A 20,901-nucleotide genomic window follows, 5' to 3' on the forward strand; every position below is an offset into this window, starting at 1 on the left:
CCGTGAAACACATAGTCCATAGTTTCCAAGCGTTTATATTTTTGTTTTAAAGATATTGTCCCCTGAATTGATTTTTTTGTGTGTTAAATATGCATTTTAATGTCACATATTAGTACTAGATTATTGACTCTGAACACAAATTGGATCGAAAAAAAGCCCTATCAAAAGATATTAATCTTTGGGGATCGACAATATCTTTAAAACAAAAATAATAAACGAAAGTGTTAATTAAACGAGGGTACTCGACTGGACAGTGGACAAAGGTTGGCCTGTCAGTTTCGTGTCAGCGCGCAAAATTTAAAATACGAGGCCGGCCATGCTTTACTGCCAGACAAAATTGTAGCTATGCGTCGCATCCAATATTTAAAATCAGACGGCAACAAACAATGCTATTTCCAGATGTTATTTAATATTAAGATTCTGTAACTGTATGACATTTTGAAGACAATCTATTCCAACCATTGATGAACTGTTAAAAATATGTTTTTCAATTAGGCCTATTGATCTATTGGTAGTTCTGAATGACAGCAGCCACACATTTTCTCCCAAAAGCCAACTTTTGCTCGGGTTTCTTCAGACATCGTAATCGTCTCGGCTTGTTTCGTTGTTTCTTGCGAGTCCTCTTCGGTATTTAGAACACGATCAAAATAGCCGACTCTCTGAGAAACACTTGATTCTATATCGTTGTCTTCCTCTTGATAACTTTTAGACGATGATGCACCATGTAGTCGAATCACTTTCTTCGAGCTTGGATTATATTCAAAATCTTTTGCGTCAGATTCACCCTGCTGCTCTGATTTGACTTGATATATGTCTACAGTTGGTTTGATCTCGTCGTCACTCTTCGTAGACCCTAATACTCGAGTGGCACCTCTCCTGGTAGTATCTTCACTCTCTGTTGTAGACATCATTTGAGTGGTACCTCTGTTGGTACCTTCACTCTCTGCTGTGGACATCATTGCTGTGGTACCTCTGTTGGTACCTTCACTCTCTGCTGTGGACATCATTGCTGTGGTACCTGTGGTAGTATCTTCACTCTCTGCTGTAGATATCATGTCCATTCGAGTGGTACGTCCTCTGGTAGGATATTCACTCTCTGCTGTAGACATCATGTCCATTCGAGTGGCACCTCTGGTAGGATCACTTTTCGTAGACATCCGAGTGGTAAGATCTTGTTCCACGCGATCATTGGTGCTGTATGAGCTGTAATCAGTTACGTCATATGACGTATTCAGCTTCTGCTGATTGTTATTATTGGTTGTCATATTAGCGTGAATATCATCAAGATATGCTTGACAGACTGTGCAGACGTGGTCATAATCCCGTCTACTACTTGAACTTGAATGTGCAGGATAAGCATTCTTAGTAGTGAAAAACCTTCCATTATCAGCAAGTGACCCGCCGTCGAACCGTGTTTCCTTTTGCTGGTGGCTATCATTCTTCCCAAATTTGACATGTTTATGTTGTCGATCTGGCGAGGCTTGCTGCTGCTTACCAGACTGAGGTGGTCTCTTGGTAAACTTTTCTGGTGAGCTATTGCGTTGTTTCGGCGCAGCACCACCAGCACTTGCAACTGTGCCATAAAAAGGAGTGTGCAGTAACTCTAACATGTCATTGTCACTGGCATGCATCTCTGCGAAGTCATCAGCTAACTCAAGCCTCTTCGTGGATTCGAACAAGTGCATCATTGCGCCGGCTGCGTCCGATTTGTGCAAGTATTTTGTTAAAGATTGCCGAGCAGTTTTGCGAAGATTAAACGTGTAATTCGAATCTAATGACACCGGATCTGAAGGGTTCTCATATTCTACCTGCTTCTTCAGGACTTCTGTCTTCTTTGATCTATCATGCATCACTGGCAACTCCGGAAGGACGTCGTCATATTCATCGAACGTATCATCAAATTCTTCCTTACTTTCCACCAGAGGTTGGAATCTCACTCTTTGTTTCCTAGTTCTAGCCTTTGCATCTAACGAAGCGTTAGCCTCGTCAATGCTATCAATCTGTTGCTGCAAATAATCTGTCAGGTGAAGCAACGCATTGGCTTTGCCTTTGCAGGTGTATTTCAGAAGGGTCCTAAGTGCCGCACGACGGACGACATACAACGAGTTGGTTGCCGTCATGTTATCCGGTCCACCAATAGTAGCAAACATGTCAACTTCCGCTAATCTCTCACTGGCATCAAAATACTGATCGCTATCTTTCTCTTGAAGGGAATCGCCAACCGCATTGTTTACTATCATTCTTGCCTTGTAGCGGAGTATTTCGATGTCCTCATATCCCGGGCCACTCTTTTGAGACGTTGAAGCCACCACACCACCACTTATCTGGTTCTTGCAGTGGCATCCGGGAACAGGAGGAAGGTTGTCCAATAACGATTGTGGTAACGAATGTTTATCGAAAAGCCGAAGTAAAAATCGTCTGCATATATGAAGAAAGAATACATTGTTAAAAGGGATTTAACAGAGGGGTAGAGTATCGCTGAAGCAAACTAATAACAATATAGAACGGCTTATTAACCATCATTAAAAATAAATATACACACTAAAGTTGAGAACCTGAATACCTTTCTAATCTGAAAGTGATTTCGTCCAAAAGTCGATTTAGTTCGGCATTGGATTGTGGCGTCGCGTCGGAAGACGTCGAACCGTCTGGAATAAGAGCTGCGGCTAAGCTCTCCATGAACTTTCGATTGATGCTGCCAAATAGAAACAGTGTAAATATGGATAACTAACAAACATACCTAACTAAATTCTCAAAAAATTTCATCTGGTTTCAAATATATATTAAATAAATCAATGTTAACTTTTTGGTTAAACCAGTTGACAAGTACTTACTTGCTACGTTTCAGCTACTTTCAGTAGCCTTGATCACGCAAATGACGTTGACATATATCACTCCCAAAAACAAATTAAGAGAAAGTCTCGTTCATCCTAAAGACAAGATTGACAAAGATCAACAGTGTGGTATAGTCTACCAAGTAGGTTGCCACAACTGCAAGAAGGTATACATAGGGGAAACAGGCAGAGCATTAAAAACAAGAATAATAGAACACAAAACAGACGTGGAAAAAAATACGGTAGGGACAAGAACCAGGAGCGCTCGCCACTCACAATCTAAAATTCTACACAAATCAGCTATCACAGATCACGCCACCATAGAAAACCACATACCGGATTTTAAAAATACAAAAATATTAGACAAAGAACAACACTACTTATCAAGAAAAATAAAAGAAGCCATTTGGATAAGAAAAACAAATATGAACATCAACAGAGACCAGGGAGGACATGAACTGAGCCACATCTGTGATGACTTAATAAAAAGGGACACCCAAGCATCCAAAGGGGGACACCAGCAGAAAGCTGAACATCAGACGAAAGATGGCGCAAGTCACCGAACTATGACGAATGACAGAACATCATGTCAACGTCATTTGCGTGATCAAGGCTACTGAAAGTAGCTGAAACGTAGCAAGTAAGTACTTGTCAACTGGTTTAACCAAGTTTAAAAACTACGATTGTTTAAAAAAAGGCTTAATTTTGACGAATTTTTGAAGTTTTTTATCAAAAAAGCGCGCAAATTATCATATTCTACGTGCTCGTATGACGTAATTTAAAGTCGAAATTGTTTAAAAGTTGGTAAAATTACTAGAAAAGGCTGGAAAAACATAAATCACTCGAAAAAATGACGTTTTTAACGCTACGTGATTTATTTAATACCTAACTAAAGCTCTGTCTACACTATCAAACTAGTTTGACAACAAATTGTGATGTGGTCAATGGTAGTGATATGTCCTAATCCCGGTCCTAATATGGTAGTGATATGACATCATCGTGTCCATATATATGGGCACATCGCATTCGCACATAAAGTTTGATAGTGTAGACAGAGCTTGGATTCTATTCTATTGTTTTTTGGGCACTTTTAAATAACCCATCATTAGAAATAGGTTTAGGGCAACCATTCCTTATACTTACTTATTTCTGCCTTCTTGATTGTTAACTATATTATCATGGTGTGTTCAGAGATGTGACAAGACGTGTGCTCGATATTCAAACGCCAATGGAAGTAAATATATCCGGTAGTAACCATAGACATTAACAGCGCATTATTAGTTGCTAGGAAATACGTTACTGAAGCAACGCATATTGTGCGTCGCGACACGCCTCAATTTGCAGCAGCATCTGCTGCGCAGAGAGTGCCGGACTCTCGATATTCTGTATCAATGCAATGCGCTAGACGCTACACTCTATCAAACTAGACAAAAAAAGTGTGATGTACCCAAATATGGTAGTGATATGACATCATGTCCATATATGGGCACATCACATTATAAAGTTTGATAGTGTAGACAACTTAAGAACCGTGGGGTATGATGATGTACGGCCGGGTTTATACTTATAAACACGTCAGACAGTCAAAGAACAGAAACAAATACGGAAAAGCGAGATTTATAACTTTATTCAAAATAACGTTACATCACCCTTGTATCGGTAGTAGAATCTAAATACATTCTCGGCACATTCATCAGCTAACGTCAATAAACACATGATCTCAAAATTCAGAAAACACATACCGTATGTCTGAACTAAAAAAATTGTAAAACTCACAAAATATTATTTACTGTATCCTCACAGTATTAATCACTAAAGGAACGGGCGAGATAACACTCTCTTTCTTAATACAGTATTAAAGTCAATGTTGTCACGGGCGTGACAGCGGTATGATCTTGTTGGAAGAAAAACCATAAGTTTACAATACGGGCTTCTTAAACAATAACGAAACTGCTTTTAAGCCCGTTTTCCACCTGGCGAATTGAAAAATGTTGAGTATAATGCGCATGCGTATTAATATTTTAATCTACTTTTTGTGACGTGACAGATTCGCAACCAATCAGAACTCAGGAATGTTCGATTCCCGTGAATATGTTCGCTAATGAAAAACAGGCTTTAGACATATCCTTAGACTAATACATTTATGAGGAACTAATATGTTTAATAATAAAATACAGTATAGAGAAAGTGAGCACGTGAAACGTAAATATGTACCACCACCAGGGAAGTGTAATTTAACTCTTCCCTGGAACCACCAATGGCCTAGTCCTCAATAGGGTACCAACAGTGGACTAACTTTACTCCAAAAGACGAGTAACTTTAGTCGAGAACTTAACTTAGTCTCCTTTTAGAATACAAGCCAAACTCTTCTGTTTACATACCGTATTATAATCGAGTACAGAAGTACGAATATTAGTTTTGTTTTATATATTAAAGAAACATTAAAATCGTGGCACGATATAATATTTGATTGCATTTCATACTAATGTACTAATAATGGATACTTTATTACTGTAGGACTATGATGTGATTTGCATATCATTTGCATATCAGGTCATAGTTACAAAACATGGTTATAATCTTTACTATGTAATTTATTGCTAAACCAAATGTATCTTAAGGCACAACACCCTTAGTTGAATAACTCAAACCGAACATCTAAAACTTTACAATGAGAAATTCTTTACTTATTATCCTAGGTCTTTACTCATAATACAAAGATACTACAATCATAATTGGAATAATATGGAACATAAATTGCTTAATAATAATTATTTTCAACTGTTATTACTATAACTCTTTTATTCACGTTTGGGATGTGTTATCTTAAATCACAGGTGATACATATCTTTACATCGGATGTGATATGATTGTAAATCACAGATTATATCGCAACACAGGTGATATCGCAAATCACAGGTGATATTGCAAATCACAGGTGATATCGCAAATCACATGTGATATCACAAATCACAGGTGATATTGCAAATCACATGTGATATCACAAATCACAGGTGATATTGCAAATCACATGTGATATTGCAAATCACAGATGTCCCAGGTGATATTGCAAATCGGAGGTGATTTCGCAATGTGATATCGCAAATCACAGGTGATATTGCAAATTGCAGGTGATATCGCAAATCACGGGTCATATTGCAATTTGATATAGAAAATCACAGGTGATATCGCAATGTGATATCGCAAATCACAGGTGATACCACAATGTGATATTGCAAATCACAGGTGATATCGCAAAACACAGGTGATATCGCAGATCACATGTGATATTGTAAATCACAGGTGATATCACAAATTACAGGTGATATTGCAAATCACAGGTGATATCGCAGATCACATGTGATATCCCAAATCACAGTCGATATAGCAAATCACAATCATGGGTGATATCGCAAATTACAGGCGATATGGAAGATCACAGGTGATTTGGAAAATTATCACAGGTGATATCGCAAAACACAGGTGATATCTGTACTAATTACTGTATATATCTTATTAGTAAATGAATATATTTTTGTATAACTAAACTAAATATTACTGTATGTTTACAAGCTACACCACTGGTATAGGTCATATTGTTTGACCTACATAGGAAGATTATACTTGGAGTTATGTTTATACTTTTACAAATTAAACCGTATATATATGCGGATGATTTACCAATTCGGTATCCATTTTCTGCCTCCATTAAAAATACTACAAGGATATCAATTTTCAATACAAGTTAATCATGTTTTTTAAACTTGCTTAAAAAATTATCTGATTTTGTTCTGGTAAAAACAATTTACTACACACACACTAAAACTACTATGTCCTTTTTTAAAGACAACAATTGGTATTTGTTGCTAAGCAACACACACATTTGGAACACAACAATGAAACCTATGCACCATCAGCATCATGAAATAAATTAAAATAGACTAGAAATAAAAAAACAAAAAGGTGGGCTTCAACATAATGTATAAAAATAATTTAACCGGAATATAAACTACAATAAACAAACCTAAAATTGGCAAGTGGCAAACTGAAACACAGTAGAACTGGGTGAAATGGGACGCCTTCAGGACCGAACAAAGTGTCCCCTTAATGGCAGTTGGCTGTAAGTGCTAAAACATAGTGTATATTGTTTGTCTTTCGATCCACAAGAAAGTGTCCTCTAAATAGGGGTGTCCCCTGAATAGGGTTGTTTCCTGAATAGTGTTGTCTCCTGAATAGGGTTGTCTCCTGAATAGGGTTGTCTCCTGAATAGGGTTGTCTCCTGAATAGGGTTGTCTCCTGAATAGGGGTGACCCTTTAATAGGGCTAGGGTGTCCCCTGAATAGGGTTGTTTCCTGAATAGGGTTGTCTCCTGAATAGGGTTGTCTCCTGAATAGGGATGTCCGCTGAATAGGGGTGACCCCTTAATAGGGACAGGGTGTCCCCTGAATAGGATTGTCTCCTGAATAGGATTGTCTCCTGAATAGGGTTGTCTCCTGAATAGGGTTGTCTCCTGAATAGGGGTGACCCCCTTAATAGGGCCAGGGTGTCCCCTGAATAGGGTTGTTTTCTGAATAGAGGTGATCCAAATGAGGAGTTCTATGGTATAAAGGAAATTCAATATTTGAAACGTCCATATTTTAGATGTGATTTAATTACTGGCATGGTGGAAGTATAATAAAATATTAATGGATAATGTCAAATTCTAACATTTTTATAGATTTTATTACAAGACTACAACATTTAAGTACATAAACCTACATGCATCCAATAGTGACATTGTTACTTGACAGGGAAAAAAATAATTTTAAAAAATGTCCAGAAATTGACCTAAAGCTAAAACTGTGTCCAGATATAATCAAGTCCAAGAAAATCTATTTATCAAATGTAAACATGTCTATGACATCTCCATTAGAGGTGAACACTTCAAAAAGTTGTACCTAAAGATTCCATAACAAGGGCTAAGTCAGTCATATACAATTATTTTCTTTTTATTATTATGCAATAATTTTGATTTGTTCTAAATATCAAAGCAGTTTACTTTAACATAAAATGAATAGTATATTTTTACCAGGGTAATACTGGAAAATAGAAAATATCTATACCATACATTTCAGATTTTAATCGGATATAAAAATTAGATGAACTTGAATTGCTTTTATCATCAGAACATTGAATGATAGGCATAGATATCATTATCATTGATATTATTATTAAGATTGATGTTATCATAAAATGACGTTGGTACCTACACATATAGTTACTATAGGTTCCTAATGATTTTTTTAATAATTACTTCTTGGCACTATGGAATGGATGACAGCAGTTTTTTAAAATATAAAAACAATGATACAAACACAAATACAGTCTGAGCTGATCTACAAGGCAAAACAAAAACTACACAGTGGATTGTCTAAAATTCTATAAAAGTTTTTTTTAATACTGTTTTATTTTAAGAAAAAATACTAATAAGGGAATTGTATGCTGAAATTAAGCATACCAGAGTTTGTTCTAACACATTTCTACATTGCAACTAATAGACTATAATATTGGAAGGAGGAAAGGAGAAATAAAGGTGGTTTCACACTATATTTAAAAGAAACTGGAAGAGTTGAATGATGTAATAAATTATAAAACTGAGCTGCATTATATCGACTATGATAATCGACACTCGTTGAACACTAAACATTAACTAAATCCTAACAAAAGAGGAAAATAATTTGGCTTTACAATGAAATGGATATTATGTTTACTTTTATGATTATTATAACTTGGCAAAATTACTCAAAGCATTTAGCTAAGTATATTACTTTGAATGTTTGTTTGTACGATAATGTTCAAAATGTTCAAGTTATCATTTTTTTCTTTTACAAATAGCTATATAGAAACAGACCATACCAATTCATCGATATATGGGTTATATTCTCAAAAGCTTAACAACCTTGAGTTATTATTGGTATTTTCAATATTTGGCCGAAATAATAATACCACGCCCTCTGAACAAAGTATGTTGTTCAGTTTCTGAGCACTTTATGTTTTGTTTGTATGTTTACTGAGTTGTTCATTTATAATAATGAATATGAAACTAAACCTAGTTCAGCCTATTCTATTTAATGTGTGGAATTGGGAAGAGTAAAATTAATTTTGTAATTTCACTCTTCCCTGTGGAATGAATACAGGTTTTTTTTCATTACATTTTTTTTACTAGTACTAATTGAGATAATACTTTGAATTAAATATTTATTAAGTATATCAAGGTATTAATATTAGGAAGATTTTAAAGTGAATAACTGGTTTTGGATACATACATTACGCTGACTATATTTTGTTATAATATAATAATAAATACGTTCTCCATATCCTAAACCTAAATTAACTTCGCTTTCCTTTAAAAAAAAAACAAAAAAAAAACCAAACAAATCTGAGAGAATTTCTCCTAACTATTATTTTTTTGTAGAACAGCATTACAGTTTTAATCAATTTAAGTATGAATAATATTGATTATAGTATTAATAATTATATTGTATGTGATATATGATTTTATCAATTTGTAGACATGCTGTGGAAGGTGAAAGTATCAAAAACCATCACAAAACAGTAGAGCTGTTATATTATTATATATGATACATCTCTAAAAAAAGCTGTCTAATAATAATAATTAATAAATTTATTTTTTTATTTGGATCTACTAAAGGTGAAACAAAGGCTATTAGATTGCACAACATGCACCATTCTGGCTATTAAAATAAGTATACAATAAAAAAACAAATAAAAACATAAGTACACAGTATATTTAAATAGCTATAAAGAATATACCCACTTTCAGAATGTAACTATATTATGCTTTCATCATACCGACTCGGGTACAAAGTTTGATGACTGGGCTTATTCCCGAGAACCAAAAGCTTGGTGTGGCCGTAGAAATACTATAGTCCACTATAATACAAGATACCTAGCAATGGTTTGACCTATATGGCTCATTTTGTAGCATGGGCTTATACCCGAGTCTGTATGATAATATTATTATAGCCCAATTAAAGTTTTGATGCGTTTCTATTTTTTTACCCTGGTTAGAATAATAATAATAATATATTAAATAAAAATTCCAAGCTACACACATACATATACACAAGCTCTGTAATTTCTACATTAACAATACACTCACTCCAGCATAGCAAAGTATATCTGCGTGCCTTACTCATCATAGCAAATCTAACCTCTCTCTTGTAATGTAAAAGTTGAATAAATAGTTTATCTGAATTAGAAAAAGCTTATAAAAAGAAAAAATAAAATATGATAGATGGGATTTTATGAATGGCAGCATGGGATAGGCAAATAAACTGAAGATATTTGCAGTTATGATTTCTTCAGGGACAATGTCAAAAGTACTCTACTGCAGGTACTGCAGTAACTAAATAGTTTTACTACAATTGATTTAGCTTGTTTAATGTAGAAGCTTATAAAACATTCACTACAATAAACAGTGTATGATTACCCAAAAAAGCATTAAAAATTCAAATGCACAGTTGAAATATGTTTAACTGCGTACCCACCACTATTAAGTCCCAATGGTTAATACCGTACAATAGACTTTGGAGATCAATACAGTCTTATTGTAATGCTTGTACTTGTAGTACGCATACGCATAGACAACAGAGCGATTTAATGGAAACTAACTATGCTAGAACAGTACTATTCAACTAAATAATTTAAATTTCTCATACAAATAGCATTTCAGAAATAATGGAAGATGATCAATAACGTAAATGCAATTTGACTGGTCCATTAATATACCAACTAGTTTTTTTAGATGTTTATGCATCTACAGAATGTGACCAAATGACAATTTGGACCATGTTATCTAAAAACTAAAAAGGATGCAAGGTCTGAAATCCATCCTTACAATAAAGTGTTATCAGGGCTATAACCATTTCAACAGTCAACAGGGCTAGAATCACGTTAACAGGCAACAGGGCTGAAACCATGCTAACAGTCCAAACGAACACAAAATCTGAAACAGCAAAGTACTGTCAATTTCGCAACCCAAAATATGGGTTACAGCTTAAAAACATAGGTTGCAACCCACATTTTACGAAATAAGAGTTAATAATAGTAACCTACCTATGGTATGGTAACATACCTATGGTATGGTATCCTACCATGGTAAACAACATAGTTGTTGTTCGCACTTTGACAAAATCTCTATACAGCTTTATCTTTCAACTGCCTAAGCAATGGATGTATCAGGTATCTAATATTTTGAGAACCTAGAAATCAGTTCATAAATAGCTTTCCACCGAAATAGGTCCACTCTATGCTACAGACATGCATAGCCAGCTACAAGCAGTAAGCCTGTACAATGCTGGGGGGTAACACATGAATAAATTTGGAAGACACACAGAGAACACCTCATCTATTGGGGTGGAGGATGATACTGAGCTTGTGGGTAACGGTAGGCCCAGCCTGGGGGTAAGCCAGCACTTCCGTAAGGACTGATTCCTGCTGTAGCTACCCCAACTGCAGCTCCAGCAGCGATCGCTGTCGGAGGAAGCTGTCTGTTTCCGTACGGTGAAACATTAGCTGGTACTGTGGATGCTGAGACTGGGACTTGTGATGCCATCTGGAGATTGTTAAAAAGAATTTATTATTGAAAAATATACTACTGTAATACACATATTCAATGACCTTACAGGGAAAGCTACCTAACTGTAATAATAGTCCAAACAAAAAATAGTATTTATGCTTATAAAATAAACGGTTACACTCAATTCAATCCAGGCAACCTTGAGATGGTCAAACATTTTTTTTTTTAATAAAAAGGAGAAAATGCTTTAAGAAAATTCAATTTTGTAACAGTTTCTGGTTTTCAGGTGTAGTATTGTTGACTAGCCCACAAGTCAAAGAGAAAAGAAATTGGCTGGCCCACTGTAGTTTTTAGATATGCTCGCACTATAATCAAATAGCAAGCTAATATCAAATATTCTAAAGCTTGGTTCCCACTAGGATGCAACACAAGGACATGACGCAACACAAGCGAGTTGACCAATGACAAGTGACAGTTCAAATAATTAATCGCTTGTGATTGGTCAAATCCCTTAAGTTGCATTACGTCGTTGTGTGGGAACCATGCATTAGCTGCAAACCACTTCTAACAACATTTACTTTCTATATACCGTATATTTCGGTGTATAAGTCGCACTTTTGACACGCAAATTTGACCTCTAAACTAAGGGTGCGTCTTATACACCAAACATAAATGCCTCACCACACAGATTGTACATATCGTCACCTCGTTGGCTAGGCCTGAGTAGGCTAGGCCTAGCTACAGTGTACTAACCGTAACATAACGGCAACCTGCTTCTGTCTAGTTTTCAAGGCATTTTAGCATGATGTTATACTAAATATGATGAAAAGATTTGTTCATTATGGAGCTGTTTTAGGCGCTCCGATAACATTTCATTTGTAAACGATTACGATTGAAATAGTATTTATTTATAGTTATACGCACGATCGCCGACCGCCGTACCCCAAGCGCAAGCCCTTCTTGGCGGCCACATGGTGTACGGTATTCGACTAGTATATTCTCCAGTTGATTATAGCATGGACCTAGCGTACACACTTCTCGGATACATAGATACTAATCGAATACGATTGTCCGTGAAAACGTGCGCCCTCTCGAAATGATCGAGCGAGACTAGCCCACACACGTGCGTGTTACACACATGGTCATGCACTCGATGTTGCGGGTGCGAAACTCATGAATAACATGTTAGAAAGAACTTGTTGAGGCTGGGCGCGGCCGAGCCTAGGTAAGAAAAAACCTAAATAAAGGACGCCGTTGTAGATATAACAAAATATATCATTACAATAATATTGATTACAATTTAAAAAAACCTTGTTTTGATGAAATATAAAGTGCGTCTTATACATCGACGATATAAAAAATACCGATATTTTACTCCAACTTAGGGGGTTCGTCTTATACACAGGTGCGACTTATACACCGAAATATACGGTAAATGATTAGTGTGACAAACATGTTTAATAATACTTACACCATGAACTGGGGATTGTTCTGGAAGGTAGACTGTGTGATAAGGTTGCTGCTGCTGTAACACTGTCGTACTGTGTACAATCTGTGAGCCGGACAAGGAGTGGGCATACGCTGCAGCCTGCATGTATGAAGCAGCACTGGCCTATAAATATACACAACAAATATACTGACATGATAGGTAGCCTAACTCTATGACATGTGTAGAAGAGGTGCACAGAACCTGCATAAGAGCACTTGAAAAAAACAAATGCTTCCTTCCTAGGCAGATATCATGAATAATGCATGATCTTAATTATGGCATAAATTAAGATCTTATAGAGGGGGCTATGTAAGCATGGACCTAAATCAAATGGGTTATGTCAAAATGTTTTCTGCATGTCAGTTCTGAAATAGCGTTCAGCTTTCCAGTTGGTAGTCCAGCATTCGAAATCTGTCAATGTTGTTGTGTTTTTTTTAAAATAAATATGAGCGATTATTTAGAGGTTTAAAAGTCATGTCATATGAGAAGTGAGTGATCGCACTTCTTCTAAAAGACCACAGGTGTGTTGATTTACAGCCTGCTTTAATTTGGTAAACTTTAAAGATGTATTGTCCCCCAAAAACATAAAAAATGAAGATTAATTAAATCAGACTTTGAATAGGTTATTTTTTAGTTTTAATAAAGTGAATCACTTCCGTAGAAAAAAAAACGGAAAAAAATAATGTTTTCACTTACAAAATAACATGATAAATGGTTAAATTCAACCAAAAATCCATTGGCTGGCAGCCAATTTGACCATTTTTTGCTTTAAATTCCAGTTTTTTCAGGTAAATAAATTTTTTTCCAATCCAATTTTTGGTCAAAGTCAATAATTATTATGTGACATTAAGGCCCTGTTCAGACCCATGGCGTTAGACCGTTTTAGCGTACGACGCTAAAAGAATGTGTGTCTGAACAGTTGGGGATTAGCGTACAACGCGTTGTAGTGGGAAACGGTTGATAGTACCGTTTTAGCGTACGACGCTACTGTAAGTCAACGTTGTATCCAATCAGAACGTTTCCTGTTATGACGCGAAACAAGGTTTGACCTAGGCTGACATATTGTATCGTCAATGTGTGAGAGGTGGATTTCAACAACAAAAAGGCCAGAATAATTTAAGGCCTAACTAGGCTACAAATACAACTGTTAAAAAAAATAGGCTACATACTACATGTATCAATTGATTACTATTATATTTTCTAACAAATGAAATAAATAAATGCACCTTGTATTTAAACATAGTGACTACGATCCCGTCCCCTTTTAGGCCTAGCTAAGAGCCATTCACGCATTACATTCAAGCTAAAAACTAGCGTGGTGGGACATCAAGTCACTCATTCATATATACAAGGCAGACTAGACTGGACAAGTTTAATGCTGAAAACCCCCTAACTCCTAAAAAATTCAGTAAACAAACAAGGGGAGCTGTGTCATTTTTATTAGCAAGTTAAGGGTTTTTTAACTGACTGGTTAACACAATCTCCATCTTCCTCCATGATCATTATTAGGAGGCCTGCTTTATTTTCGTAACACAAGAGCCTGGGGAAAATGTTTTTTTTACTACAAAATAAAACAAAAGAAACAGAAATTTGGCTTTACTGTATTTTTCTTAAATAAATGCTGAGGTATGTTTTATTTACGGCAAATTTGGTCATAATTGTAGGGCTGAGATCTAGGCCTATATACAGTGGAAATAATGATGAAAACACGTGGGTAAGAGCACATGAATATGCAACTAGAAACAACCTGAGTGACGCACTTCCGTTGTAACGATAATCGTACGCTATGGGTCTGAACACCTCATTTTTTTCTCTGCGGTTTGTAATGTGACCTTGCTAGTAACGTTGTACGCTAAAACGGTCTAACGCCATGGGTCTGAACATAGCCTAAAATGGCATAGTCAACAAAAAAAAATGTAAAAAAAATATTTTTCAGGGGGACAATACATCTTTAATAGAAAATACAGCACACCTACAGCACATCCGAATATGTTTCGGAGTGCAATTTGTAGAAGGAAAGGTCCGGGTTTATATAATATTTAGGAAGTATCTTGCAATCTTTAAAGCTCTGTCTACACTATCAAACTTTATGTGACAAAAAAAAATGATATGCACAAATATGGTAGTGATATGACATCATCATGTCCATACCCCCTTTTTTGTGTCATAAAGTTTAATAGTGTAGACATAGCTTAAGAATGAATACAATATTTTTACCTGTGTATAAGTTGGATTGGGTGGATATGCAGGTGCCGGGGTGTGCACCATGCCTGCAGTGGTGGTGTATGATCCATAGGGGTAGGCCAGCTGACCCCCGGAACCTGGTGCTGTTACTTGACCTGTGCAAAAAAAGTTATCGATGTTGAAAAACAATGTAAACAAATTAACACTTACTGGGATATAGAACGAATATTTCAGTGATACCAACCACTGCTTATCGATATGATATTTATTGTCATTTTAAGCAACATGGTAAAAATGAAATTTGATTGGTTGAATTTTACATGGAATTAGACATATGAATATGTCAGCGTTGTGATGCTGAATTCTGGATATTGCCATAGGTCAGGCATGGATTAAGGTGGGGCTAAACAGGCTTTAGCACCCCCTAAAATTGAATATATCTTTTTAAATAAAATAATTTTTCTGCAACCCGACAGATCATTTTATCATTTAGGAAATATTTATTCCTCCTAATCTATAATGCTAGATCCGCCCCTGTAGAAGAGAGTTGTAGTTTTTGGAAAGGTATTTTTAATGTGTTTTAATATTTATTATCTTAACAAGGAAGAATAATTAACAACGAAGACAACAAATTCAACCAAGCATTGCATATTTTTACAATTTTTTTACTGTAAAAACGAAGAAATCAAACACGGCAAGAACATGCATTTATAATAGTAGGCCTAGTAGAGTACTAACTATACATCAATCATAATATTTAATGTTCTTACGTGGAGCAGGTGCTGGATACGCAACAGCATGTTGTGGGAACGCATTATAGCCATGAGAACCATTGTTTTGATATGACGGACCAACTGCTAACAAATTAAAATATTAGATACAGTAGTGATAAAAAAATATTGTCACATAAATGTAGCTCAACATTATGAATAACCTAAAAATCCATAAAAAAATACTAATTGAAAATAAAATTTAGTTTACTACAGCTATATATCCTTGTTCAATATGTGTGTATACACTCTGTTGGTTTTTTTAATTATGAATACAGTACATATGATACAGATATATAAATCTGAAAACCTTATTACCTGATGGAGGATATACAGCATGTGCTGGCAAGGGTACGGCAGGAGTTCTTGGATCTAGATAAAAAAAAAATAGTCATCACAGCCATGTGCGATTTTTCTTTTTGTACATAAGTTACATTATGTGAAAGATAACTAAAGCTAACCCTCTAAATAATCTCTCTCACTATAGAGTAAAAAGAAGTTGCTCACAGGATTCGAACCCGATACGTCGACATGTAGAGTTCATACAGTAATCCATTCGACTACAGACAGCTCGACAGAAACCATTTGCATTAGTGAATTGTAGTTAGATCAATTCTTACGTCACACCTTATGGATATGACTACTGAATATTCATGTTTATTTTGTGACGATGAGGGGTCCCCAACTTATGTACGAAAAGAAATATCGCCAGCCATGTTATTTTGTGAACTAATAAACATTTGATTGTTATGAACATTTGTGTGTATTCCGTTATTCAAACCGACTGGCAACAGTTGGCTACTGTATGTAACTGTAGTAGTTCTGTCTATTGAAACTGATGGGTACAAATTTAAAATAAAACCTACCTGTTTGATTGATTGCAGCAGTTTTGAAGACTGCTCCTCTTGCTGGGTGCCAACCCGCAGCATCTGAAAAAAATATTTACTTATTAATCTTAAAGAAAGTCAAGCTCCACTTCAAATGGGTTTTAAAAATAGGGAGGGGATTGGGGTTCTTTTTCATGGAAAAGGGACTACTGTACAAGACATTTTCCACCAGTAGGTGGACATTCACAAAGAGTGGGGAAGACTTTCTTATCTCTTCCCATAAAAACAACTGATGTTTTTACCTGTTGGAGGATAAACAGCATGAGCAGCCAATGGAATTGCTGGATTTCGTGGATCACCTAAAGAAAACAAATATATATATTTATCGTCACATTTTGGTCTACTGTACATGCTCACTTTCAAAACTTGTTCATTTTCAAAGCAGGTATACAGTAATGGAACAGATTGAGTATAACAACAACAGGGCTATGGGATAAAATATTTACTAGCCCAGACTCAATTTGTACTAGCAACAATTCAAATCAAACATATTTGTCTCCTTCTGCGTTTCATGAAAATCACAACATACTGTATTACCAGCCCGATTCATTAACTTTTGATAAAAACATTATTTCAGTATTATAAATCAACAAATTCAAAATTTATTTCATCAAATGCCATACAATTAATACGAAGCATAAAAAATACAAAGTACTATATTGAAATAAATTTACCCTTGTTTTATTAAATTGATAGTCTTGTACAATTCCTAAACAAGTTTCTAGGCTCTCTTTGTAGCGAATGTAGGCTATATTTAGTTACCTTGTTAACCAACCCATGCACTAGCCATCGGTCTAGCTTCCTTATATTTTAGCTAACCCAGCCTAAAATAAGATGAGTCCCGAACCTCAGACCACTGACTTATTACAGGCCTGAATAGCAGAAATTAGGCCTTTTAAATTGTTAATTACTTTTTGCTTTCCATAGTATGGTATCAATGTGAAATGTTTTGGCAATTTCAAAGCCTTCCAAATATTGTAACATAATTCTAAACCAAATTAAAACAATAATTTAATAATTCTTCACATGATATCAGTGTGAATACTTCAAATTCCTAAACAGATATCCAATGACAAATTAGAATAAAAATATTTATGAGTTAATTTTGTATGTGCTGTAAGTATCCATAATATTATTTAGTGCACATTCATAAGTAATGTGTGTCCCCACTCATAAACATCATTGATGTCAATGACCATAAATCACAATACTGTACATTTACTGTACTGTACCTGTATTCATATATATAAATCCAAAGGCAAATTACTGAAAAAAATGACAATGCTGTGGGTATCAGTGGCTGGATCTCAATAGAGATACAAAAAAAAAAGAAGCGAAAAGCTAAATCAAAACGATAAAGTAAACAGCCAGAAAAATTAGCAGAGCTTTCAGGCAACACTAGCCCTTCATCAGTGCAAGTCAATGTATTCATATACTGTATATATATATTACATTATTATTATTATTATATTATTATTATTATATTATTATTATTATTGACTAACTCTTTAGTTTTAATTTTATATTTTACACCATCCTTAAAAACAAGTTTAGATAGTAGATGGCTATACTGCTTCATTTTATACTAAATAATATTTTTGAACATATTTACAGTAGGCTACATCAGCCATATTTACAGATGGTTTTCATCCTGTTAGAAGGATTCCACCCTCTAGCCAATCTATATAATTACATATTTTGGTTCTGCACTAATGACATCATTAATGAGTGCAGTGCAATAAATGAAGAGTAGAATACTGTATGACTATGTATACATACATGCACTTGTATTACTGTTGGAATTACTTCCAAGGAAGGAGTACGCCCTCTAGCCAAACTATATAATTACATATGTTGGTTCTGCACTAATGACATCATTATTGAGTGCAGTGCAATAAATGAAGAGTAGAATACAGTATGTTTACATACAGGCTAATATAAATTGACATGATGTACAGTGATTGATATGCACTTTGTATTACTGTTAGAATTACTTCCAAGGAAGGAGTCTACCCTCTAGCTAATCTGTATTTCTCTTTGGTTCTACACCAATGACATAATTATTGAGTGTAGTGCAATAAATGACGAATATTAAGTACAGTATGTTTACATAGATATATTAATTGACATGTATGTGATTGATATGATATAATTGATATTAAATTATGATGTGAACAGGACCAGACTGACACTTTGACAGTTGGCTCTTTAAACACATCTTAATGGATTTAACTCAAGTGAGCAAATCTAGTCAAAAAATCAATACATTTTATTGATCATCATCTACTACTTACAAATTGATCAATGAAAGTAATAAATTATACCAAGCAAGCTACACTAAATAAAATGTGTAGGGCAATTCATCAAACTATGATCACTGAAAACCTAAAACAAATCCTTCACTGAAAACGTAGCACACACTCCTTCTGGAAACTAACTTTTGTGCACTGAAGTGTATACATTACAGTATCTACAGTACAAAAGTGTTTTATTGTATAATAAAATATTTTTACGACATGATATTGAAGTGAACCCACATGAATAAAGATGAACTCTGAATAAGTCATTCTGTAATTTTGATAAAGTTATCCAAAAAAAAACAACAACAAATATTGATTTTACTTTAAAGATGTATTATCCCCCAAAAACATGAAAAATGAAGATTAATAAAATCAGACTTTGAATATGCCAATTTGTAGTTTTAACAAACATAATCACTTGCGTAGAAAAAAAAAACAGACAAAATAATATTTTCACTAATAAAATTTTTTGCTTTAAATTACAATTCGGCCTACATTTTTTTTGGTAAAATGAAGTCCTATATATACAGTCCTGTGTATGTATATATTGTGATAAAAAAGTACAACAAAAATATTTGATTAATATAATTTTGATACATACCTTTTGGATAGTAAACAGGATTCATATTTAAAACTTTGCAAGTACTTTCTGTAAAAAGAAAAATAATGCTTAAAGACATGTTCTCTACGTTTTTTCGATCTAATTTAAGGTAAAAAAATGCATTTTATGTAAAATTATACAATATGGGCCTATTGCAATAATTATTTTTGTCTGTAAACGGTACAAATGTGAAATAGCCTGGTATAAGTCGATTCTAGTAATTTAAGCGGCCCGCTATAAGTATAAATACATGCATTGCACACAGATTTTTCTTCTGTGTGATTCACCCACTTTCAATCGATTGTGAAGGCTAAAACAAATGAAAGAATCGTAAATTTGCAGCAAAAAATATCAGGTTTTCCTCAATTTGTATTATCGGATTCTGCCAAAAAAAAACAGAAAGACAATTGCAAAACGTCAAACATTTTTGGGATAGGCCTAGTTCCTTTTAATTTAACATTAATTATTAATTCTCAACAGACATCAGGCCTAAGTATAAGGTCTAAGCCTAGCTTTAGTGAACTATAAATAGACTAGGGCTAGCTAGGCCTACTACATACAAGGGGCTAAGCCTAGCTAGGCTTAATTAAGAAGAGTCAGTAACTTGAAACCCACTTGAATAGAAGGACTCCGAATAGAATAGGCCTAGCCTAAGCCTAATTATACGTTGTGGTGGTTAGGCCTATGAGACGTGAGAGCCCATCATATTCGTCTTTTCCATTTAACCATGATGGGTAATTAACACCCAAAGAGTGCAACCCGCCGGGAAGAAGATGTGGGACCACAGCCTAATGGAGCGAGACGTTGAAGGGAGTGGAGAGAAGAAAAAAAGGTGAATACCGAGGACGAGGTCATCTCAACATCATTAAATTTTTATCTTTTTCCATGAACTAATTAAAAATACACTTACAACTGATAAAAGATCAATTTCTTGCCCAACTTGTCTGCACAAGTGGGTTTAAATCCTGAATTTATAAAACTTGTAATTAATGAGATAAATATTCAGTATTCTTATCTTTCCAGTGCTGGAATTTCACCTGCTTCCTGTGCTTCTTTTCTCAATTCGCATCATTTACCGAGTTTTTAGATGCTGGGTCAATAAGGTCATGAGTAAATACTAAAGTACGGATTGCTAGCTGAAATATTTTATATTGGCATCGGTATTCAGTGGTTGTAAGAATCAATGCCAATCATAGTTGTTAGTGTAGGTTTTATCTCCGAATGACATCATGCGTGAAAATTATAAAAAAAATGT

General features: G+C 34.9%; 2 protein-coding genes across 3 annotated transcripts; both read right to left on the bottom strand.

The window, feature by feature from the left end:
- Positions 1–423: 423 nt before the first annotated feature.
- LOC144843689 (uncharacterized) lies at positions 424–4,034 on the bottom strand. Its single transcript, XM_078700577.1, has 4 exons — positions 3,978–4,034; positions 2,564–2,695; positions 983–2,418; positions 424–922 (listed from the first exon to the last, which is right to left on the bottom strand). The coding sequence occupies exons 2-4, from the start codon at positions 2,677–2,679 to the stop codon at positions 498–500; spliced, it is 1,977 nt and encodes a 658-aa protein (XP_078556703.1). The 5' UTR covers positions 2,680–2,695; positions 3,978–4,034; the 3' UTR covers positions 424–497.
- Positions 4,035–4,439: 405 nt separating this feature from the next.
- On the bottom strand, positions 4,440–20,720 carry LOC144841849 (uncharacterized). Of its 2 annotated transcripts, none has more exons than XM_078698110.1 (9): positions 20,557–20,720; positions 19,647–19,694; positions 16,988–17,044; positions 16,725–16,787; positions 16,177–16,230; positions 15,859–15,942; positions 15,122–15,243; positions 12,887–13,027; positions 4,440–11,451 (listed from the first exon to the last, which is right to left on the bottom strand). In XM_078698110.1, exons 2-9 carry the CDS (start codon positions 19,669–19,671, stop codon positions 11,245–11,247), a joined length of 753 nt encoding a protein of 250 aa, XP_078554236.1. In that variant the 5' UTR covers positions 19,672–19,694; positions 20,557–20,720; the 3' UTR covers positions 4,440–11,244. The 2 variants fall into 2 exon arrangements, with proteins under 2 accessions (XP_078554236.1, XP_078554235.1); XM_078698109.1 differs by having other exon boundaries at positions 15,859–15,945.
- Positions 20,721–20,901: the final 181 nt, after the last annotated feature.

The sequence above is a fragment of the Antedon bifida genome, chromosome 5, assembly GCF_963402885.1.
Source record: "Antedon bifida chromosome 5, ecAntBifi1.1, whole genome shotgun sequence".
Taxonomy (NCBI): Eukaryota; Metazoa; Echinodermata; class Crinoidea; order Comatulida; family Antedonidae; genus Antedon; species Antedon bifida.